The sequence below is a fragment of the Scyliorhinus canicula genome, chromosome 2, assembly GCF_902713615.1.
Source record: "Scyliorhinus canicula chromosome 2, sScyCan1.1, whole genome shotgun sequence".
Taxonomy (NCBI): Eukaryota; Metazoa; Chordata; class Chondrichthyes; order Carcharhiniformes; family Scyliorhinidae; genus Scyliorhinus; species Scyliorhinus canicula.
In genome coordinates, this window is record NC_052147.1 from 8,164,473 (window position 1) to 8,190,179 (window position 25,707).

At 47.8% G+C, this 25,707-nt stretch overlaps 1 protein-coding gene across 3 annotated transcripts in view; it reads left to right on the forward strand.

Annotated features, from left to right (window-relative positions):
• The first annotated feature begins 347 nt into the window (after nucleotides 1-347).
• The window catches only part of LOC119950642 (ovarian cancer G-protein coupled receptor 1-like), a 35,166-nt gene continuing 9,806 nt past the window's right edge, over nucleotides 348-25,707 (forward strand). The window contains exons 1-2 of one of the 3 annotated variants that reach the window (XR_005457383.1): nucleotides 348-815; nucleotides 23,860-25,080. Coding sequence is in view for 2 of the 3 variants with exons in the window: in XM_038773265.1 (XP_038629193.1) it covers nucleotides 23,996-25,027 (1,032 nt within the window). In the remaining variant the exon portion in view is untranslated. Of the gene's footprint in view, nucleotides 816-23,859; nucleotides 25,145-25,707 lie in introns of those variants that run through there. The other 2 variants (XM_038773265.1, XM_038773254.1) reach the window with 2 other exon arrangements.

A 25,707-nucleotide genomic window follows, 5' to 3' on the forward strand; every position in this document is an offset into this window, starting at 1 on the left:
GTAAGAAGTCTTACAACACCAGGTTAAAGTCCAGCAGGTTTGTTTCGAATCACTAGCTTTCGGAGCATTGCTCCTTCCTCAGGTGAGGTTATTATTGCATTGCTGATTATTGTAGCTTGCTGTCCACAAACTATATAGTAATAATCTTTATTAGTGTCACAAGTAGGCTTACATTAACACTGCAATGAAGTTGCTGAAAATCTGCCCTGTTCTACATTAGAACAGTGACTACATTTCAAAAAGTGTGTCATTGATTGTAAAGTGCTTTGACATGTCCGGTGTCTGACAGTATATAACTGCATGACCTTTTACAAACTGATTATTTTGCTCCCCTTAAAATTCCTGAGCGTGCATGAATGACAAACAGTGACTAAATTCCATCCTATTCCCGTCACTTTCTTGGAATAACAACGTAATTCTTATGTTGCCAACTTGCACATTTCTTTACTTTTAAACAGGAGGCACTTCCCCCGCCCACGACGTCCAGTGCGGTCTCTTGTGTCGAGGCACAAGTGAGCTTCGAGCACTGAACACACCCTGTAGCTGGTGTCTGCCAAACCATGAGCGCCTGAGCTCTGTGGCTTCCCTCCGCTGACTAAAGTTCTCCTCCGTTCGCTCGGGCAGAATTCAGAACCAGCAGCACGGGTTGTGAAAGAGGGTGCGTGCAAACTCTGACAGTTTCTAACTCAGGGTTTAACTGCCTGGCTCACAATAAAAAGCAGGACCGTAGTTTAGTTACCAGGACTGCTGTGAAATCACTTTTGTGTGTTTCCCGAAATCGGTCCAAAATGCAGAAATGCAGGTGATCCTCAGAGGTAAGTTTTTAACCTAGTTTTTTATTTCCTGTTTTATGTTTCTGGTGTGTATGTGGTGGTTATGCAGGAATTGCATATTTACCCTGATTGCTGAGAGGGAGGGAGGAATTGAAGGAGAGTCTGAGATGAAAGTGGATGGCTCGGTGGAGCTGGGAGCAAGATACATTCCCTGTAAAAAGGGCCGAGCGAGCTGCAATAAGGGGGTGGAGAGGGCGACAAGGAGACCCACTGAAGCTTTGGTCAAAGATTTTTACACCGATATGACATCTTCTTCCTCTAACGGACCAGCGTTCACTGTAACTGCTGTTTAGAGATTTTGTTGCGTTAATGGAACTGCTAGTCTGCTCTGACCTGCCAAATGGCCATGATGTGGAGATGCCGGAGTTGGACTGGGGTGAGCACAGTAAGAAGTCTTACAACACCAGGTTAAAGTCCAACATGTTTGTTTCAAACACTAGCTTTCGGAGCGCAGCTCCTTCCTCAGGTGAATGAAGAGGTATGTTCGAGAAACATATATATAGACAAAGTCAAAGATGCCAGACAATGCTTAGAATGCGAGTATTAGCAGGTGATTAAGTCTTTACAGATCCAGAGATAGGGGTAACCCCAGGTTAAAGAGGTATGAATTGTCTCAAGCCAAGACAGTTGGTAGGATTTCGCAAGCCCAGGCCAGATGGTGGGGGATGAATGTAATGGGACATCAATGGTACAGTGAGAAGTGAAGCGAGCGAGAAGTGAAAATATCTCCTTTCAGACCCTGTGGAGTCTTGCTTTGCCCCTGCCCGCATGGTGTGGTCGTGAGAACAGAGGTGGTGCCAGGTTTGTTTGTACACCCAAAAACAAAGTTACTGCTGGGGACCTGAAATAGAAACAGACAGTGGTGCGGCTTGTCAGATAGCACCTGTGGAGAGATGGAAATTGGGCGTCCCACCAGTCCTGTTTTCCAACACAGCGCCCCCCACCGGCAGCGGGATTCTCCGTTGGGGTTTCCCATTGTGGCCATCCCACACCATCGGGAAAAACACGGGCGTGGATACGCTGCCGCAAAGCGGAGGACCCTGCCGAAGGAGAATCCTGCAGCACGTTTCATATAATCATAGAATTTACAGTGCAGAAGGAGGCCATTCGGCCCATCAAGTCTGCACCGGCCCTTGGAAAGAGCACCCTACTTAAGCCCACACCACCCTATTCCCATAATCCCACCGAACCTTTTTGACACTAAGGGGCAATTTAGCGAGGCCAATCCACTTAACCTGCACATCTTTGGATTGTGGAAGGAAACCAGAGCACCTGGAGGAAACACACACAGACACAGCGAGAACATGCAAACTCTACAAAGACAGTCACCCGAGGCTGGAATTGAACCCGGGAATCTGGAGCCGTGAGGCAGCAGTGCTGCCGTGCCACCCAGGATGAAAGTATTTCATCAGAACCTCCCACAGAATCACAGAATGGTTACAACACAGAAGGAGGCCATTTTGGCCTGTCATGTCTGTCTGGAGGAGCAATTCATCAAGGGCCACATCCCTGTCGTCTCCCCCCATTGCCCTGCACACTCTTCCTTTTCAGATAAAAATCCTAATTCTTCTTGAAAGTTTGGATTGAACCTGCCTCTGCCAAGTTCTCAGACAGTGCCTTCAAAATCCTAACCATCCATTAACACCAGACCTGCTGATTATCTCCAGCATGTTCTGTGTTTTTATTTTGTGGATTTGTATCTTCACAGAATAGTGAGTATTTCCACAGAATATTCCAATATTCTATTGGAATGTAAGACGGGTGGAGTTCACTCACTGTGGCAGGAATAGACTTGACAGCTGATGGCTTTTGCTTACTCGACATTTTTCTAATTAATTCACGCGGCTATTGTGAATATTGGGAGTGAGCCTTTCTGCTGTAATGGATAATAAGGAAACAACCCTTCACTTATCTCTGCATATCTGTTGTCAGAAAATGGTTTAATTGTGGGTGTCAGCTGTGGCTCGATAATTATACTTTCTCATCAGTTAGTCAGAAAGTTTTGGTTTGGAAATGCCACTGAGGGACCCAAGAGCATGTATTCCAGTCTGGCGCTCCTGGTCCAGGACTGAGAGAGTGCTGCACCGTCAGGGGTGTGACCTGTTGGAAGAAATATTGATAAAATAAACTGGCCATTTATCGCATGGTTGCTGTTGGAAGCTTGCTGTGCGTAAAACTGGCCACGTACTCCATTGACTCTAAAGCACTTTGGGACAACGGTGCTATAGAAATGCAAGTCTTGTAGGGCTAGAGGAGGTTACGGAATTGGGGTGGGATTTGAAGACAATGATGAGGTTTAGAAATAGAGGCATTGCCAGAGCAGGAGCCAATATAGATCAGCGAGCACCGGAAGGATAGGTGAAGTTAGGATTTCAAGCAGCAAAAACAATACAGATCCTGAACTCGCCCCTCTCCATTGACCCAGGACAGTCTTTGGCCCAATATTGAAGCAGCCCCGAGTCTGGGATCCAGCGCAGGACATCGGTCCAGGTGTATATCTAGGGGGTGTAGGTGGCTGGATAATAGAAGAAAATACACCCATGAAACACATCATGAGGAGGAGAGTCCAACATGCAATGGCTTATAAAGAATGATTGACATCCCCCACTCCACCTCACCATTTAGATTTATTGTCACGTGTACCGAGGTACAGTGAAAAATATTGTTCTGCGTACAGTCCAGGCAGTTGAAAAAGAAACATAGGGCATACGATAAATACACAATGTAAATACTTAGACATTGGTGAAGCATACAATGTCCCGCTTTTCTAACCCTCCTCCAATGCCCCCTTAAGCTACTAGTTTATTTTATCATGGCGCCAGGCAATTGCATCTAAAAACTGGTGACCTAGACTGCTAAATATCATGTTGGGCTGCACCTTTCTTTAAATAAACCACCAGGGAGCAATTATAGATAGAACTAAATTGTTTCCAAACCCAACCACACACTCCCTTAGCATCAGAGGAAATGGGAAGTCATTTTAAAAGTCTAAGCGATTGCTGGATGATTCTCCTTCACTTCAGTGTGTCACTGAGGTGACTAGGCAGTCGATTCATTGCTTAACCTAACTGTAACCAGCAGAACTGTGTAATTAAACCTCCCCCGGATCCAGCTTTGTTTATTGTGTGAGTAACTTACAAGAAAAAATCTGGCAAAAATTAAAGCATTAAATATTTCTTCCAAATTAATTCAGTTGCTTTTGGCTTGGACCAATGCTGATACTGTCCAGTGCGAGCACAATCAATATTGTTCCACTCTGTATAACCAGAAGTGCTGCCAAAAATGAGATGCCTTCCGACCTCTCTTTGATAAATATGATGGAAGTAGTCCCACTCTGTAAACTAGATTCCCAGCCATGCCATGTAAAATTGCTCCATTGACTGAGCAGGATCATCCCAGGTTTTTTTCTCCAGACTGCACTCGGTCAGCCCATTTCACTATGAGTGGTAATAGGGATGCTACACGTGTTCAGGAGGAGTAGGCCGCATGGTCCCCCTCAAGTCTGCTCCACCACAAGATGTCTCAAGCATCTTACAGTCAATGAAGCAACTGTAACGTAGGAAACACAGCCATCAATTTATGCACAGCAAGCTGCCACGAACAGCAATGCGATGACTAGATCATCAGTTTTTTTTCCTGTTGCTTGAGGGTTAATTACTGACCAGGACTCCAGGAAGACCTCCCCCTTCCTTCTCTACTTGGAAACTTGGATCTTTTATACCCACCCGAGGAGACAGATGATGGGACCTCAGCTTACCGTATCCTCTGGGGGGCATGTTATGGGCCAGGGTTTAGAGAACCCCAAAGTGTATCATGGAGTTCACCTGATGCACAACTTTTAATAGATTTTGGTTATGGGGAGCACAAGGGCCCACTCTGCAGGTATAATGCAACAGAGATCTAAAGTATTTTTAAAACAAAACAATGTTTATTCTATGAATTCAGTTAACACTTTATAAACACACATTAAACATCTTATCAACTAAAACACTATACTGTCCCAAGTACAATATTCTATAGGTAACCCTTAGTAACTTTCCTAACAACATCCATAAACCCAAAACACTTTTTAACAAAGACAGCAGGTTTAAATTCTCTACACAAATAGGTATTACTTTGAAATCAGCAATGAGCTGAAGACATTCTTTAGCTTGTAGAGAGAAAGATGAATACACACATCTGCTTGGTTCACATGCAGCTCTCCAACTGAAAGTGAAACTAAACACAGAGCCAAAACCAGCTTTCAGCACAAAACAAAAGTAAAAAGCATAGCAGAGCCCAGCTCCACCCACACACTAACATCACTGCAGCTATTTGATAAACACCAATGTCTTAAAGTTAAATGCACCTGACAGGCAGATCCTCCAACAGGGCAGCACTCCCTCAGCACTGCACTGTAGTGTCAGTCTGGAATTTTGTGCTCAAACCTGGAGTGGGATTTGATTCCAGAACCTTGTGGTTCAGAGGTGAGAGTGCAACTGTCTGAACGATAGCTGACATAAGGAAGCATTAGGACAATTGATAAAAGGTTGGTCACAAGGTTTGGTTTTAAGAAACTTCAATAAGGGAGAGAGAGAGAGAGAGACGGACAAAATTCGCACAGGCAGAAAGCATTAGAGAAGACCAAAAGATTGAGAGACCGAACGAGAGAGACAGAGACAGAAAGCATTAGGGGAAACCGAAAGAAAGACAGACAGACAGCGTTAGGGAAAACCAAAAGCGAGGCAGACAGACAGATAATGGGCAAAACTTTCCACTGCCCGCCACCATAATGGGGTTTCCGATGCGGCAGAGAATCAGGCGTCAGGGTTAAAAACGGGCCACAATGCCAAAAATGCCCACCCCACCCCCAACAGTCCCCCCCCCCCCCCACCCCGAGATCATCCAAATAAAGAGACCACCCCCACAGAGACCGCCTACCTAGGGGGAACCCCCTTCAAAGATGGTCTGGTTGGCTTAAAAGTAGATAAATTTCCAGGCCCAGATGAAATGTATCCCAGGCTGCTGAGTGAGACAAGGGAGGAAATAGCAGGAGTGTTGCCAATAATTTTCAATTCCTCTCTGACCACAGGAGAGGTGCCGGAGGACTGCAGCACAGCCAATGTGGTTCCATTATTCAAGAAGGGAGCAAGGGATAAACTAGGAAACTACAGGCCAGTCAGTCTCACCTCAGTGGTGGGGAAACTATAGGAAGCAATTCTGAGAGACAGAATTAATCTGCATTTGGAGAGGCCGGGATTAATCAACAACAGTCAGCGTGGTTTTGTTAAGGGGAGCTCATGTCTGACCAACTTTATTGAATCTTACGAAGAGGTGACCAGGTGCGTAGATGAGGGTAATGCATTTGATGTGGTCTACTGGACTTCAGCAAGGCTTTCGATAAGATCCCACATGGGAGACCGACAGCGAAGGTAAGAGCCCATGGAATCCAAAGATATTTGGCAAATTGGATCCGGAATTGGCTGAGTGTCAGGAAACAGAGGATGATGGTCGAGGGGTGTTTTTCTGACTGGAAGCCTGTGTCCAGTGGGGACCCACAGGGATTAACTTTGGGGTTGCTGTTTGTGGTTTATATAAATGATTTTGACTTGAATAGCAACAAGCTTTTCCCAAGAGTGGGGGTGTCAGTTACAAGGGGTCACGATTTCAAGGTGAGAGGGGGAAAGTTTAAGGGAGATGTGCGTGGAAAGTTTTTTACGCAGAGGGTGGTGGGTGCCTGGAACGCTTTACCAGCGGAGGTGGTAGAGGCGGGCACGATAGCATCATGTAAGATGCATCTAGACAGATATATGAACGGGCGGGAACAGAGGGAAATAGACCTTGGAAAATAGGAGACAGGTTTAGATAAAGGATCTGGATCGGCGCAGGCTGGGAGGGCCGAAGGGCCTGTTCCTGTGCTGTAATTTTCTTTGTTCTTTGTTCTTTGAATGTAGGAGGTTTGATTATCAAGATCACGGATTTTGAATTTTTAAAAATCCCATCCTTAAAGTTACAAATCCAATGCACAGAGTGTACAGGGCAAACCCTTAATCCATCTCATTGCTTGCTCCAAAAAACAGTTCAAATTCAAATTGAAGCCAATTCATGGTCTCCACAAGAGAGAGACATACAAGATCCAAACTGACAAGAAAAGGCATCGCACTCACCTTGGGCTTAACCTGATGCTTGATCTTAGCAAAAAGTCGAGAAGCGATGCTGCAAATTCACAGATGATCCAAAAATTGGTGGGATGATAAACAGTGAGGAGGATAGCCTAAGATTACAGGAGGATGTACACGGGCTGGTCAAATTGGCTGATCAGTGGAAAATGGAATTAAATCCAGGCAGCAGGGTAGCATGGTGGTTAGCATAAATGCTTCACAGCTCCAGGGTCCCAGGTTCGATTCCCGGCTGGGTCACTGTCTGTGTGGAGTCTGCACGTCCTCCCCCTGTGTGCGTGGGTTTCCTCCGGGTGCTCCGGTTTCCTCCCATAGTCCAAAGATGTGCGGGTTAGGTGGATTGGCCATGCTAAATTGCCCGTAGTGTCCTAATAAAAGTAAGGTTAAGGGGGGGGTTGTTGGGTTACGGGTATAGGGTGGATACGTGGGTTTGAGTAGAGTGATCATGGCTCGGCACAACATTGAGGGCCGAAGGGCCTGTTCTGTGCTGTACTGTTCTATGTTCTATAAATGTGAGATGATGCACTTGGGCGGGACAAACAAGATAATGCTAAACAGCAGGACCCAGGAAAGCACCGAGGATCAGAAGGACCTTGGTGTGGATGTACACTGGTCCCTTAAAGTAGCAGGGCAAGTGGATACAGTGGTTAAGAAGGCAAAGGATGGTGCAGTGGTTAGCACTGCTGCCTCACGCACTGAGGTCTCAAAGTCGATCCTGGCTCTGGGTCACTGTCCGTGTGGAGTTTGCACATTCTCTCCGTGTTTGCGTGGGTTTCACCCCCACAACCCAAAGATGTGCAGGGTAGGTGGATTGGCCATGCTAAATTCCCCCATAATTGGAAAAAAGAATTGGGCACTCTAAATTAAAAATAAAAGAGGGCATATAGTATACTTGGTTTAGGGGCTGGTTTAGCACAGTGGGCTAAATAGCAGGCTTGTAATGCAGAACAAGGCCGTAGCGCGGGTTCAATTCCCGTACCGGCCTCCCCGAATAGGTTCAGGAATGTGGCGACTAGGGGCTTTTCACAGTAACTTCATTGAAGCCTACTTGTGACAATAAGCGATTGTTATTATTATTATTAGGCTGGAACTGTATAAAATGTTGGTTAGGCCACAGCTGGAGTACTGTGTGCAGTTCTGGAATCCACATTATAGGAGGGATGTGATGGCACTGGAAAGGGTGCAGCGGAGATTAACCAGGATGTTGCCTGAGCTGGAGAGTTTTAGTTATGAAGAGAGATTTGAAATGAAATGAAAAATGAAAATGGCTTATTGTCACGAGTAGGCTTCAATGAAGTTACTGGGAAAAGCCCCTAATCGCCACATTCCGGCGCCTGTTCGGGCTTGGAATAGAGGAGACTGAGAGGGTACATGATTCAGATGTTTAAAATGATGAGGGGCATAGATAGAGTAGACAGGAAGAAACCTTTCTCCTTGGTGGAGTGACCAATGACCAGGGGACGTAGACTTAAAGGGGCAGGAGGTTTAGAAGGAATGTGAGGAAAAGAAAATTCACCCAGAGGGTGGTGGGAGTCTGGAACTCGCTGCCTGACAGGGTGGTGGAGGCAGAGACCCTCATAACATTTAAGAAGTATTTAGACGTGCACTTGTGATGCCAAGGCAAAGAAGACTATGGGCCACGAGCTGGAAAATGGGATTAGAATAGTCAGGTGGTTGTTTCTGACCGGTGCAGACGTGATGGTCTGAAGGGTCTTTTCTGTGCTGTAGATCTTTATGACTCTATGACTATGACATATATTCTCACACACTCACACCTGCACACACTCGCACATTCTCTCGTACACTCACTCACACACACACACTGTAGGGAATCCTGAACCCAGGAACTTTCATCACATGAACTCATACTTGTAGCCGCAATGCCCCACAAACCCGCATCATTGGACCATCCTCCAGACTGTTTGGGATGGTCAATTGGAATGGGAACCGACTCTTTGTTAGCTATTTGGATTAATCCTGATGGTTAGTGAAACCACCTTTGAACAAATTTGTTCAAAGCGTCCGTTAATTCTCTTTCCTCGGCATTGCTCAAGCACTGTCCCGGAAATTAATCTTCCATTCCGATGGAAGGCAGCTTGCAAATCAAGGCGAGGACTCATTGCCACCCAATAAAACAACTCATTTATCTCTGGGATCTGGGATATATAAACAAACTTTACTCTTCGATAAAGTAACTTGTGTAAAGCTATGTGAGATTTTAACGTGACAGGAACGTAGACACGAGCAATCACTTGTATATTGAATAGGATAATTAGATGATTAAGTAGCATGTCATCTGAGAACTAAAATTTTACTTAAATGATTAAGTACATTTAGTTTAATGAATCAATAATAAATATTCCTTTTGGCAGTTGCTAACCTGCTTCTAGATATCCATTGTGTTATGGGAGCGGCGTTTTCAGAACCCCAAAATGTATCATGGAGTTCAGCCAACCTCTCCCTTTAATGTATTGTTGCTTTTGAAGCACACGGCTTGTTCTCCAGGTGTGGTAGTACAATTATGGACACGTGGGTTTTTAAACACAAAACAATGTTTATTCCATGAGTTAAACCTAACCTTTTTAAATAAATATTGGATCCCTTAACACCCCTTACTTCAAAGATAACCCCGAAAATAATACAGCACTAAATAATCCCACATCTTTGGGTTGTGCGGGCGAAACCCAGGCAAACACGGAGAGAATGTGCAAACTCCAAACGGACAGTGACCCAGAGCCAGGATCGAACCTGGGACCTCAGTGCCGTGCTGCCCATGCTAACTCACTCATGATGTACTTGATCTTTTCTAAGTACAGAAACTCCATAAAGTTACCCAACCAGGACAAATCACTGGGTGGAACTGGAATCCTCCACCCAAACAGAACTCGCCTCTGGGCTATCAATGAGGCGAAGGTGAGAGCATCTGCCTTCACCCCTATCTGTAGCTCCGAAGAATCTGAGACCCCAAAAATGGTCACCAGCGGGCACAGCTCCAGCTCAATCCCAAGAATCCCTGATATGGTTTGAAAGAAGGAGACCCAAAAGTTTAGGACATGACCAGAACATGTGCTTATGATTCGCTGGGCCCCAAGAAAAACACTTGCACTTAACCTCCACTTCCAGAAAAAACCCGCTCATCCGTCAATTTTGTTTTTACCTTCAGAGGTACCAGTTTTTCTGCCAAATGTTAACTCGAAGGTTTAATTAAAATAGCACATTCCGTACTATTTTAATTAAATCTGCCGATTGAGCTGTGCTGCCTTCCTTCACTTTTCTCCCTCTTGACTTCTTTCCTATATTTCGGAGACCACCAACTCCACAAACTACTCGGCATGTTTCAGTAAGAGCCCCAGTTTTTAATACAAACAGAGCCACTCAATGGCGGGCAAAGCGGGGTGTAGGGGGAAATTGTTGAAATTTTTCCGGCATTCTCTCCAATCGTCCGATGTGACGGGGGTGAAAGTTCCATGCACACTCCCAGAGAACAGGAAAAACTCAGTTATCACAGATGATTGATCGGAGCCCAGTGAAATGAGTCACATTTCGGCACCAGCCAATGCATCTACCTACTGAGCTGATGGTGGCACCTTGCCGAATTGACAAAAGGTCATGGGTTTGAGTCCCACTCTAAAGACGATGGGGCGAAATTTAACGGAAAGATTTTCAAGTGTCTAGATATCCAAATTTGGGCACAATTAGCGGGGTATTTCTCAACGGTTATTTTGGCGAGATCTCGGCCAGTATTTAACGGCACTTAGCATTGGAAATGAGCCACCCACCTTCTTCACCAGAGTTATGCCTCAGCGTCTCGACCCCACATCCTCACCACTCACTCCCAGGCACCACACGAGTATGGCAGTGAGCAGACTTGCTCCTTGCTTTGGGGATGCTGATCTGGCCAAGCTTCTCTGCGAATGAGAGGCAGGACATCCTGTTCCCCCGGGTGGGTCGGAGGACCTGCAGGAGGGTCACCAATGCTGCCTGGGATGTCAATAGCAGCGGCTGTCAGTGCGGGCAGCATGTCAAGGCTCACTGCTGTCCAATATTGGAAGACCACCAACAATCTCCACTAGCTGCTAGGATAAGTTACCACTTCTCTCCTGGCATCAGTTCCACCTGCAACCCCTCAAATTCTACAACCCATATTTCCAACCCCTAAAATAAAACACTGGCTGACACCTCGCACCCTCCCCACAACTGATCTTCATGCTTGCTCCTCAGAACCCGCTGGCACCTACCAGTACAACCCCTTCATGTCCAGGAGCGGTGTTCACACGTGCCACCTGCTATGGATTCCTGATCCACCAAGTGTGCGGCGCACAATGCCCTCTTCTTGTCCCTGCAGGAGAAGGTAGCCCAAATGAGTGAGAAAGGGCCAGGATGGGGGGGGGGGGGGGGGGGGGGGGGGGCGGAATAGGGATATACCAGAGATTCGAATCCTCACCCCCTATGAGGAATGGGGCCTGGAAATCGCACTGTTGTCAGAGGAGAGAGCAGTCACCAACAGCGATGTTGGCCTCAGCCAGAGAGGTGAGGATCTACTGTCCCTTCATCCAGGTGACCTCTCCATCAAGTCAGTTTTTCATGCCAAACAAAATGATTCTTCCCTCTCCCGGACCACATGTCCATTCTCTTGCAGGATCTCCATCTAATGAGGCCAGACCATCTGGAGTAATCCCCCCACCCCACCCTGCCATCCAAGAGACCTCCTTGGAGGAGAGCTCCGAGGAGGCCATCAAGATGTCACAGCTATCACCCACACCTTCCACCAGCACAGAGACTCACGCCTTGGTGGCTGCACATTAGTGGACAGAGGCACAATCTAGTGAGTGCCACACAGTTGCTGATGCACATCAGGTGGAGGCAGGAATATCCAAGGGAGTCAGCAGTCAGAGGTCTGCTGGATTCCAGAACTCAGTCAGATGCCAAGTCTCGGGACAAGGTTATCCCAGAGCTGAAGCAGGTTTTAGGAGACAGTCATGAGATTCAGGAGGGGATGTCAGTGACATTACAGTGAGTGCACAGCTGATTGGAGGAGTGCCAAAGACTACTGCTGCTGGATATGATACTGACAATGCGTGGCACTGAGGCCAACAGAGACAATGGGCGAAATTCTCCCCTACCCGGCGGGGCGGGGGGTCCCGGCGTACCGGAATGGCGCCAACCACTCCGGTGTCGGACCTCCCCAAAGGTGCGGAATTCTCTGCACCTTTAGGGGCTAGGCCCCCGCCGGAGTGGCTCCCGCTACGCCGCCTGCCGTCGGGGCTGCCTGAAAGTCCTTCGCCACCTGGCGTGAGTCCGTGCATGCACCGGAGCATCAGCAGTTGCTGGCGTCACCACCGGTGCATGCGTGGTAGGGGGGTCTCTTCTGCCTCCGCCATGGTGGAGGGCGTGTCAGCGGTGGAAGAAAAAGATTGCCCCCTCGGCACTGGCCCGCCCGCCGATCGGTGGGCCACGATCGCAGGCCAGACCATCGTGGGGGCACCCCCTGGGGTCCGATCGCCCCTGGCCCCCCCCCCCAAGACCCCGGGGGCCCGCTCACGCCGCCAATCCCGCCGGCACCAGAGGTGGTTTAAACCATGCCAGCGGGAGAGGCCTGACAGCGGCGGGAGTTTAGCCTATCACGGGCTGGAGAATCGCTGCCAGGGGGCACGCCGACTGGCGGGGCGTGATTCCCGCTCCCGCCGATTCCCGGGTGGCGGAGAATTCCGGCCACAGCGGGGGCGGGATGTACGCCGGCCCCGGGCGATTCCCCGACCCTGCGGGGTTTGGAGAATTTCGCCCAATATTTCTGTGTGCCACTTAAAATGCTGTCAGAAGCCAAATGAGGTTCAGATAGCGTAATTACAGTATGAGTAACTTAAGGAATATGGAACAGACATAGGGTGGCACCCACAGTGGAAAACCTGGAGTATGAGCTCAGTGTGTTGAGTGGGAGTGCCCAAGGCTTGATTCAGTTTGTGCTGACCATAGCTGAGGGCATTGACACCATGACCCAGGCGCAGCTGGACATTGCTGAGGCACTGCAGAGCACGGCCCAGTCACTGAGGACCATCGCTGAGGATGTCAACACCATGATGCAGACAACGGGGAGCCGCCAGGACTGGCAGTGCCAGCTGATACAGAGGTCTCTGAACCTCATTCCAGCTGCCCCTCCATCCCATGGAGAACCCCAAGGCCGTATGGGCACCGTCAGGGAGGAGGAAGCGCTGGAGGCCAACCGGGAGTCTGCTACCAAGGAGACGACGGCGATCTTCAGTTCTTCCGAATCCCCGCCTCCTGATACCGGTGCATCTCAAGGCCAGCGGGTAGAAAAGGCTGGCACGGCAATGCCAGTGAGACTGGTAAGTAGGTCGGGTCCCCCTGGCTGCAGGTCCCCCAGAGGACGTCAGCCAAGGGCATCAAAGTCCACAGCGCACTTGGGCTGGCTCCACCTCTGATGGGCATCCTGGGGACACACATAGACATAGCAGGAGACCACGAAAGATCAAGAAGAGGGAGGATCACTGGGCACTGGAGGGGTGGGGGGTCATTATCAGCTCGGGGGAATGGAAATTTCAAGTGTTCACAATTAAAACACGCTACACCTGAAACATATGAAGCTTCTGTCACGTTAAACTTCACAGCGGGCCTGCCTGCACCACCATTCCCTGTTGTCCTCCACTGCTCCCACCCCCAGGTGCAGTGGTCCAAGATCAACCCCCCCCCCCCCCCACCCCCGATGCAGACCCTGTTCAGAGGCCATCCTCTGTGAACGCGCTGTCAGCAGAAAGACAGGAGTCAGACTTTGGCATAAACTGAGGAGCAACAGAGCTTACCTTACAGCAGGTTATCACCACTCTCTTGCCTTGTACCCAGTCCGAGACAGACCTATCACATTGGGGTGATGTTACACAGACCCTAGGAGGATGAAGCAGGGTGATTGGGGAGGGGAGGGCAGGGAATGGGGGGTAGGGAGGGAAATGGATGGGAAGGATGGGAATGGGGGGATGGAGGGATTGGGCGCAAAGAAGTTATGGTGGGGAGTAGAGGGATGGGGGGGGGGGGTGAGCTGACAGAGAAAGCCTCATCCTATGAGAATCGGGAAAGGGTGAGGGCCTTCATAGTCCTCTGGCCGTTGCCGCTTGCCGCTGCCTGTCCTCCATCCTCCGTCTCCTTCTGCGGATATTCCCCAGGCTCATCCTTCATCTCCCTCTGGTCCTCCTCTTCCTCAGACAAGGCCACATTATCCTCCAACATGTCACCCCGCTGCTGTGCTAGGTTGTGGAGGGTATAGCAGGCCACCATAAAGCGGGAGACCTTCTGCAGGGCGTAGTGCACTGCGCCACCAGAGCAGTCCAGGCATTGAAACTGCATTTTGAACGGTCCGATGCACCGCTCAATGACAGCACAGGTGGCAACATGGCCTCGTTATTTTGGATCTCAGCCGTCGCACTGGCTTCATCAGCCAGGACCTCAGCGGGAACCTCTTATCCCCCAAGAGCCAACCTGTTATCCTGGGATGGTCCTCAAAGACGCTGGGAATCTCACAGTGTCCCAGCATGCAGCTGTCATACAAGCTCCCTGGGAAACTTGTATGATCCGGAGGTGGTGGTCGCACACAAGTTGAACATTCATGGATAAGAACACCTTCCTGTTAATGAAGGGTACTTCCTGATGCCCCGAGGCTCGCAAAGTGACAGGTCGCCATCAATTACCCCCTGGATCTGGGGCATCCCAGCAATGGCAGAGAATCCTGCATCCTGGACATCTTGGTAGGCCTGGCCTGGTTTAAAGTTGATAAAGTCTGATGCCCGGGCATTCGTGACCTCATGGGTGCACCTTTGGGCTGCAGCTTGTGATATGCTGCTCAAGTCCTCACTCGAACCATGGAATGATCTTGCATAGAGGTTCAGGACTGCAGTGACCTTAGTAGCCACCAGGAAGGGGTGTCCTCCTGCTCTTCCACCGGGTGCCAAATCCGCGAGGTACTGCACTGTCTCTGTCTCAGGGGCCGCACGGTAGCACAAGTGGATAGCACTGTGGCTTCACAGCGCCATGGTCCCAGGTTCGATTCCTCACTGGTTCACTGCCTGTGCGGACTTTGCACGTTCTCCCCGTGTGCGCGTGGGTTTCCTCCGGGTGCTCCGGTTTCCTCCCACGGTCCAAAGACATGCAGGTTAGGTGGATTGGCCATGCTAAATTGCCCTTAGTGACCAAAAAAGTTAGAAGTGGTTATTGGGTCACAAGGATAAGGTGGAAGTGAGGGCTTAAGTAGGTTGGTGCAAACTCGATGGACCGAATGGCCTCCTTCTGTCCTGTATGTTCTATATTCTATGTTTTATGTTGAGACGGGTCTCCTGCGGCACATGCTGTCCGTCATCTCCTTGAAAGACCAAAGATGCCTGTACACCTTGGGCCATCGCTGGGTTCCTCCTCTGGGTTCCTCCTCGGCCTGATGGGTGGCCGGGTCTCCAGCATGTACAGTGCTGTGGGTGCACATGGGTGCCGCCTCCAGCCTGCGTTGACGCTGGTGTCTTCTCCGGTGTCTAGCCACCTGGGCTAACACCAGCAACGCGAGGGCAGCCTCTGCTGGACTGACATAACCAGTGATATTGTTATATCTGTAAGGATTGGAGAAGGAGAGAGACCAACAATCAGTTCGGGTTCCACCATGGGACCCTCAAATCCCTGAAGCATCCCCTACCCTTATGTGTCCCGTATTCTCTCAGAGTGCCAGCCACTGAGCCAGTTGTGTTGGAAAACCTCACTCTGCACACACACCCCGCCCACAGCAGGGGCCCCTAGACCTCCGGTCCTTGCCAGGAACATGAGGGAGACCATGCTCAGGTGCCCTTCCCTGATCCACACCCTTACACCATGGTCGTGAGGATATCCCCAGTGTGGAAGCCCAGCTCTGGCGTGTTTGATTGTTGGCTGCTGCCTCTATGGTGCTGACGCTTCTCGGGTTCTGGCAAACTGTTCAGGCTCAAGGTTTGGTTGAAATGCGATGCAATAATCATTGACTGAGACATGACACATGTACCCACGAGAAGCCACTTGAGACTATTTTGTTTATTAAATGGTCAAAAGTAACAAGGATTTGAAAATCAACTACATAACATTCTACATATCACACAAACCATGAAACAACAAGGAAACGTCACTGTTCCATATTGGTATCAATACAAAGCTATTTCAGCCCATTTTCACAAAAAAACAAACACACGGAACCACCCCTCACAGGTTCCTCAACAGAAATGGAGGATAAGCCTGAGAATGTGTTATCATGTCCAGAACTTTGTCATAGAAATGATCTGTCCATCAACGTGTTACTTGTTCCACGTATCAGAGCCATTCTCCGCCCAGGAGCCGCAGCTGTGCAGGCCCCTCCCACACGGCCCAATCTGACCGCAACCAAATCCTGGCATCCACATATTCCACTGGCGCTCAAGGTGCAGTTCAACATCCTTGTCTTCCAGCGTGTTTAACCTGTGATGAAGTGCCAGTTACATACAGCACTCACCGCACCAGCAACAAAAGCATCTGTAAAAGCATTTCTTCAATGATGTTATCAGGTGGCATATTTGGATGAATGTCGTGCACCAGGTCCTGCAGCGTCTTCTTGCTTCAAACCGGATTGCCTTCCGGACTCGTACATCCTCTTGAGCCCAGTGTTCCAGGACCCAGCTATCTGAGAAAAAATTGTTCTTCTTTCCGCTACAGAAACGGAAGGAAACAGCAACAGCAGCCTCCAGGCATTTGCAGCCACCAGCAGGAGCAAGCAGCAAACACAACCTGCAGCTTTGAAATGCTCTCACAACTAACAAGGCCAATTCCTTATTAGTAGTAGCCTGCAGCTGTGACACTAGAGGCTGCTCACAGTCACAAGGAAGTGGGAAGGGGGAAGTGACCTTCAGCACAGAACCAAGAGCAGGGCTCTGTCCTGGAAGTGTTTGGTTGGGCAGACAGGCTGCAGCTCTAGTTGCCCCTGTTAGGAGTATCCACAATACTCGGAAGCCTCACAGACAAAAAGCCCCTCAAACCCCCCCCCCCCCCCCCACCCACTCCTAAGCACTGGGGAAGCAGCTCCAGTGCCCTCGAGCTGCATGTTGATAAATGGAAATGGCTACTGACCTTCTCACTTCCCCCCAGCAGCCATTGCTGGGGAGTCCCAAATGACGCCCAGGTGATTTTTCACAGGAGCCAGTTGATTCCCGGGAGGCCGTTGCATTCGACTGCAATTTCGTTAATGAGATGGAAATTAATGCTTGCGATATGCTTGCCACATTTGGGCGTGGTTGGAACTCGACATCGGTTAGATAGTAAACTGACTGGCGTGCGCCTGGCATGAATCTCAATTTTATCCTTTCCTGCTATCTAACTGGCATGACCAGATCTCGCCGACCGCAATCGCGACTTTGAGCACACAACCCAGGCCCAACTGTCCATGTGCAGTGCTGAGGGAGTGCTGCACTGCCAGAGGTTTCACCGTTTGGATGCAGATAAATTAATTCTACATATTTGCCCTCTGAGGTGGATGTAAACAGTTCCCCGGTGTCCGCAATAATATTTATCCCTCAAACAAAATCACAAAAACAGATGATCTGGTCAATATCTCATTGTTTGTGGCGGGTTTCTATGCGAAAATTGGCAGCTCTTTTCCACGCATTGCAATAGTGAGTACTCTTTGAACACCCTTCATTGAATGTAAAATTCTTTAGGATCTCCTGCAGTCAGAAAAGGTGCTACAAAAATGCTGGGCACGATTCTCCGAAATGGAGACAAAGTGCCGACGCCGGAGTGAAAACCGGAGTGTTTCCCTCCGGCGTCGGAGCCCGCTCCCAGCCTCCTATTCTCCCGTCTCCGGGGGGCTAGGAGCGGCATCGCGTATTTTACGTGTGCTGGGCCTTGGCGCCGCGTAAATGATGTGGCCGGCATCGCGTAAATGAAGTCCCCCGCGTATGCCCGGGTTAGCCGGCGCCAACCCGCGCATGCGCGGTTGCCGTCCTCCCCGAGGCCGCCCCGCAAGAAGATGGCGGAAGGATCTTGCGGGTGGTGGAGGAAAGGAGGTCTTCCTTTAGAGAGGTCGGTCCGCCGATTGGTGGGCCCTGATCGCGGGCCAGACCCCATCGGAGGCCCCCCGGTGCAGGAACCCCCCCTCCCCCCCACAAGCCGCCCCGCATAGCGTTCCCGCAGGCAGCGACCAGGTGTGGACGGCGCCGGCGGGAACCTTCGTGTTGGGGCAGCCGCTTGGCCCATCTGGGCTGGAGAATCGGCGGTCGCCTTTTGCAAACGGCGTGCGGCAGTTCTCCCAGTGGCCAGCCGTGATTCTCGCCGTGCTGGTTTGTGTGTTGGGGGGGGGGGGGTGGGAGAATCGCGTGCGGGTGCCGGGGCAGCGTGGCGGGACTCGCGCGGTGCTCCGGCGATTCTCCCATCCGGCGTCGGGGGGAGGGAGAATTCGCCCGCTATACTTTCTCAATTGCAGACCTCCAGCATTCAGCTTACCTTTCATATGTGGAAAGTAACAATCAGTTTAATGAGTGCGCAATCCTCATTGGGGAATGTGTGATTAAAGTCAATGCAGACTGGGATCATGCTGCCTGCTGATTGTAAGAACTGGAAACACAGCAGGACTGTCAATTACTGAGAGAGAGTTGGGGAAAACTTGTTAATGTTTAGTTAACTTTTCTGATCAGGAAATAAACTAAACTGAACAAAACAGAAGGGAGAATGACAAAGATCAAACGTACAGATAAGCTCATAATTCATACTTGCATTGATAGAAGGCCAGTCACATCCTCAGGGCATCCCAAAGTCAATTGTTTCATTTTTAATGAATGGTTAGAACTTTCTTTTTATTCATTCACAGGATGTGTGAGTAATTGGCCAGGCCAGGATTTAATGTCCATTCCGAAACATTTGTGAGAAGGTGGTTACTTTTTTTGTCCATGTGAATAATAGATTGTCGTTCAGATCTTGTCACAACTGAGTGGCTTGCTGGGCCATTTCAGGGGATCTGGAGTCACAGGACAGTCAGACTGGGGAAGGATGGCACACTTACTTTCCAAAAGCATTGGTGAACCAGATGGGTTTTGAAAACCAGCTGGCAGTTTCATGCTCACTGTTACTAAGGCCGGCTCTCTCTTCTTCAGTTCTCTACCCAACCCACAGAACCGCAGCCTCAGCAAGGAGGCTGGTCCTGAATCCACCCCCTCCCCCACCCCCCCCCACCAAGCTGGAATAGAGATTGAATCCTGTGTATTTGCCGCCAATCTGATCAAACTAGCTATCCAGCCAACTGAGCCAACCAGCCCCCAAAGAGTCCCATTTGCTGCGACACCATCCACTTACAGACACCACCTTGTTGCTTGGAGACATGGGTAGTGACGGTAGAGGCTTCTTTTCATCACATGGCTGACCAGGAATCTCTCCAAATCCTACCAGTATTACCAAGTCCTACTGGCACGCATTAGAAAGATTTGCAGGCTGCTACTCACCAGAAGTCCTGGAGTGGGGCTTAAAAACCGGAGCTTCTGGCTCAGAGACAGGGACACTACCCACTGCTCCGCAGTACCTCCTCCACTGGCTCTTTATTCCAGGTTTATTTAAATTCCCTCACCTGGCGTGGTGACATTTGCAACCACTTGCTGAGGTGTGTAGCATGGATTCCACTAAAGAGGGAGCGATGTAACTACATGAGTGAGCAAGGAAGAGAAGGAAATGTTGATGGAGTGAGGTGGGGAAGTGTGGCAGGAGGCTCCTGTGGAGTATAAACACCAGCGTGAACTAGTTAACACAACACAAAAAATAGGAATAGGAGTAGACCATTCGGCCCATCGAGCGTCTCCACCATTCAATACGACCATGGCTGAGCTTGGGTTTCAACTCCAGTTGGGCTGTGAATTTTGTTGTTTTTTTGGTCCATTATTCATTGCCCATAGCTGCCTTGAAAGGGATATGGAGTAGAGTAATAAACAGGGAATGGGGCTAGTTAAATTGGTCTCACAGACACTCAACATGCACTGGCTGGGCTGAATGAGCTTCTTCTGTGCTGTAATCATTAGATGATTATGATTCTATTCTTTGATGTGAAAGTGGTGGCAACAGAAAATCATGTAAAAAATAAGAATGCTCAAAGCAACAGGTTAACACGCATGAACTGTACGGCACAGAGTCTGGAAAATAAGGCAGCAGGAAACAATTATTTTACAGGAAGCTCTCGACTTACCAACTTCAACAGAAACTGGTTTACAAAACTAGATAAGGATAGATAATAAATTATATAAACAGTAGATAAAACAGTGGCAGTGCTGGTTAAAGAGGAATAGGAAAGTGTAGCAGCTCACTTGTACACAGGATCGTTCCAAAAGAAGCTGATGAGATGAATAACTAACTTTTATTTTTGCTGGTTTTTGGTTAAGGGAATATTATTGACTGTAATGAATTCTATTGCTCCTCTTCCGATTAATGCCGGTCATCTTTTATTTCCACCTAAACAGGCAGCCAGGATTTTGACACTTCCCAGAATAGTAAGACTCCCTCAGTATAAAACCTGAGCATAATATCTGGGCAGAATCATAGAAAAGTTACAGCACAGAAGGAGGTCATTCGGCCTACCTTGTCCATGCCAGCCTGACTCCATCCCACCTTGCTGCATCCGGTTCATGCCCTGTAGCTTAGAGCACTTAACGTGCAGATCCAGGTACTTTTTAAAAGAGTTTAGGGTCTCTGATGACTCCACAAACTCGGGCAGCGAATTCCAGACTCCCACTACCCTCTGTGTAAAAACGTTTTTCTCATGCCCCCTCTACACCTTCTGCCACTTAACTTGAATCTGTGTACCTTGGTTCTAGAATTTTCCACCAAGGGAAGCAATTTTATCCTGTCCACTCCATCTCTTCCCCTCATAATTTTGCACACCTCAATTAAGTCACCCCTCAGTCTTCTTTGTACCAAGCAAAATAACCCCAACCAATCCAATCTCTCCTCGTAGCAATACTTTTGTAGTCCTGGTAATATTCTTGTAAACCTTTTCTGCACTCTCTCCAGAGCAATAGAGTCCTTCCTACAATGTGGTGACCAGAACTGCACACAGTATACCCATTGTGGCCCCACCAGTGTTTTATACAATTCCAACATTATATCGTAACTTTTATATTCTATACCTCTGCCAATGAAGGACAGCATTCCACATGCTTTCTTAACAACCTGGTCTACTTGAACTGCTGCCTTTAGGGACCTGTGTACCTGTACGCCACATTCTTTTCACTGCATCTACCCATCTTAGTATAGTCCCATTTATTGTGTACTCCCTATAACTGTTTGACGTCCCTAAATGCATGACCTCACACTTCTCTGTGTTAAATTCCATCTGCCACTTTATCGTCCACTCCACCAATCCATTTATATCATTTTGGAGATTATACCTATGCTATACACTGTCCACGACTCGGCCAATCTTTGTGTTGCCTGCAAATTTCCCAATCATGCTCTTCACGTTCACATCCAAATCATTAATATATAACACAAACAGTAAGGGTCCCAACACCGAGCCCTATGGAACACCACTTGAAACAACTTTCCAATTGCAAGGGAAACCATCCTGTTACTAAGCCAACTTTTTATCCAGTTTGCCACATTGCCCTGTATCCCATGGGCTTTCACTTTTTGACCAATCTGCTATGTAGGACTTTGTCAAATGCCTTGCTAAAATCCATGTACACCACATCCACTGCACTACCTTCAGCAACCCTTCTTGTCACTTCCTCAAAGAATTCAATCAAATTTGTGAGGTAAGACCTTCCTTTAATAAATCCATGCTGACTATTCCTAAACAGTCTATGCCTTTCCATGTGACAGTTTATCCTATCTCTCGGAATTGATTCTAATAATTTGCACACCCACTGACGTAATACTAACTGGCCTATAATTGTTCAGCATTTCCTGTGATCCGCTTTTAAACCATGGTACCACATTTGCATTTCTCCGGTACCTCTCCTGTGTCTAGTGAGGGTTGGAAAATCATCCTCAGAGCATCTGCTATCTCCTCCCTGACTGCCTTCAGTAGCCTTGAAACAATCCATCTGGTCCTGGCAACTTATCAACTTTCAAGGATTGCAATCCTTTGAGTACTTCCTTTCTCTTTATGATTATCCCATCCAGAATCTCTCAATGTTGCTCCTGGACTACTGTATCTGCATCATCCCTTTCCTTTGTAAACACGGGGAAAAAATATTCACTTAAAATCCTTCTCACAGCCTTTGCACACAAGTTCCTTTCATCATCTCTGATAATTCCCACTTTTTCCTTAACTAATCTTTTACCATGAATATATTGGTAAAACATCTTTGGGTATTCTTTAACTTTACTTGCTAATCTTTTTTCATGCGCTCTCCTTGATTGCCTCATTTCCTTTGCCCCTGTACTCTCTATACTCGTCTAGACTATCTGCAGTGCTTAGTTCTTTATGCCAATCATACGCTTTTTCTGTTTGATTTCCCCTGTATTCCTCTAGACAACCAGGTGGGTCTAGATTTGACAGTACGACTCTTATTTTTGGAAGGGACATGTCTACTTTGTTAGTTTAGGATCTCTCCTTTTAGTGCTTCCCACTGGTTTTCCTCAGATTTATCCTCCAGCAGTGCTGGCCAGTCCACCTCAGCCAAGTCCCTTCTCATTTCAACAACATTTTCCTTCCCCCAGTTCAACATTTTTACTTCTACTTTACCTCTGACCTTTTCCAAGGTAATGCTGAATCTAAATGAATTGTGATCACTATCCCCGATATGGTCGGCAACTGTCACTTCAACCACATGCCCTTCTTGGTTCCCCAAGACTAGGTCTAGAATTGCATCTCCTCTCGTTGGGTTTGTCACTAATTGGTCGAAAAGATTTTCCTGGACACATTGCATGAATCTTTCACCCTCAGTTCCCCTTGAATTGTTTGATTCCCAGTTAACGTAGATTAACATAGAATTTACAGTGCAGAAGGAGGCCATTCGGCCCATCGAGTCTGCACCGGCTCTTGGTCAACCCTACCCAAGGTCAACACCTCCACCCTATCCCCATAACCCAGTAACCCCACCCAACACTAAGGGCAATTGTTTGGACACTAAGGGCAATTTATCATTTAGCAATTGTGCTAACCACAATGCTACCGTGCTGCCCAGTCGATATTAGTATAGTTGAAAGTCTCCTACTATTATTGCCCTCTTGTTCTTATAGGCAGGAATGTGCCACAATATTAACTCTTCTATCTCCCTTTCACAATTTGGGTGTCTGTAGTATACTCCCAGTAGTGTAACTGCCCGTTTTTTTAATTTCTAAGTTCAAGGGTGGCACAGTAGCACAGTGGTTACCACAGTTGCTTCACAGCGCCAGGGTCCCAGGTTCGATTCCTGGCTTGGGTCACTGTCTGTACGTTCTCCTCATGTCTGCGTGGGGTTCCTCCGGGTGCTCGGTTTCCTCCCACAGTCCAACGGTTAGGTGGACTGTTACATTTCCCTTAGTGTCCAAAAAGATTAGGTGGGGTTACTGGGATAGGGTGGAGGTGTGGGCTTAAGTGGGATGCTCTTTCCGAGGGCTGGTACAGACTCAATGTGCTCAATGGCCTCTTTCTGCACTGGTTCTATGGTTCTATGAAGCCTCGCTTGTTGACCCATTTAGTCCATCATAAGGTTGAGTCGGACCAATAAAGGAAATTTCAATAGATCAATAACCATAACAGTATTGATAAAAAGCTGTGGAAACTCAGTATATATGTTCTCTGATACAAATTCTGTTAACACCATGTGGCGACAGAAGTGAGCCATTTAATAAATGATAAGTCGTCAAGACTGCAAATTATGAAGTTGTTTCACAGTTTCTGTGTTTTTATTGTTCTCCAGTCAGACAACTTTCAATAAAGAAGAATTAAAGGAAGAATTATCAGGACAAGTTTGATACCACACACAAGACACACGCGAGGGGACCAGTACGAAATTAAGTTTATTGAAAAAAGAAGTTCCAGTCTTGTGTTCAACAATGAACAACTGTACTGTTGACCACAGTATCCATCAGATTCTGTTTCCCATCGTTTACACCTTTGTCTTCATTGTCGGCCTCCCAACTAATCTCCTGTCCCTGTACCACAGCTACCTGCAGATCAAACAAAAGAATGAGCTGGGAATCTATCTCTGCAATCTGACCATCTCAGACCTGTTGTATCTCTTTTCCTTGCCCTTCTGGGTTCAGTATATGCTGCAGCACGATGACTGGGTCCTCCCTCGAGCATTCTGCGTACTCAGTGGTTTATTCCTCTACCAGAATATCTACATCAGCATTGGCTTCCTCTGCTTCATCTCCATTAATCGCTTCCTCGCAGTGGCCTACCCTATGAAATATAAATTCTTACACACCAGGAGGGCTGCAGTGATCATCAGTGTTTTCATCTGGCTCAAGGAGATCCCTGCCTGTGCCTTTTACATCCAGTCCCAGGTTCTCAGTGTAGACAAGGAGAATGACACCTTGTGTTTCGAACAATATCCCATGCAGACAGAGGACAGATATTTAAATGCTTACAAGCTCTCGTTTGGGTTCTTGATTCCTTTAATTTTATTAATCTACTCTTACTACAAGGTGCTGATGGTGGTCCACAAGAGCCACGGGCTTGAAAAACAACGGAAATTAAGAATAAAAAAATTGGTATCTGGGACAATCATCATTGTCCTGGCTTGCTTTGTTCCTTATCACGTTTTTCTGATGGTCCGGACCATATCGGAACATGACTGTAAATTTGCAGATGCGGTTTTTGAAGCTTACCATTTTGGACTTCTGTTGACAAGTTTAAACTGCCTGGCTGATCCCATCTTGTACTGCTTCATATCTCCGAGCTCACAGGGCTGGTTAGGCAGATTCCTGGATCCTGTTGCAAACTTCCTTCCTTGCAGAAGAAGAAAAGAAATTGAGAATGTGGAGATGAAGATCAATTCACCAGGCACGGCCAAAATAAGTCTTGTGACTCAAAGACTCCAAAAACAGGAAGAAAATGATTATCAAAGTTCAACAAAAGCATGATTCGCTAATTAAACCTCTGATGGGATTTCAGTAAAAACAAAGTATGTATTTAGGTATGTAAAGGTCAACAGATAAAATGTGATGTGTAAAGGAAACACATTAAAAGAGCTCAAACAATCTGTGTTTGTTGGAAGGGGGCAATAAGAACATAAGAACATAAGAACTAGGAGCAGGAGTAGGCCATCTGGCCCTTCGAGCCTGCTCCGCCATTCAATTAGATCATGGCTGATCTTTTGTGGACTCAGCTCCACTTTCCGGCCTGAACAACATAACCCTTAATCCCTTTATTCTTCAAAAAACTATCTATCTTTACCTTAAAAACATGTAATGAAGGAGCCTCAACTGCTTCACTGGGAAAGGAATTCCATAGATTCACAACCCTTTGGGTGAAGAAGTTCCTCCGAAACTCAGTCCTAATTCTACTTCCCCTTATTTTGAGGCTATGTCCCCTAGTTCTGCTGTCACCCGCCAGTGGAAACAACCTGCCCGCATCTATCCTATCTATTCCCTTCATAATTTTAAATGTTTCTATAAGATCCCCCCTCATCCATCTAAATTCCAACGAGTACAGTCCCAGTCTACTCAACCTCTCCTCATAATCCAACCCCTTCAGCTCTGGGATTAACCTAGTGAATCTCCTCTGCACACCCTCCAGCACCAGTACGTCCTTTCGCAAGTAA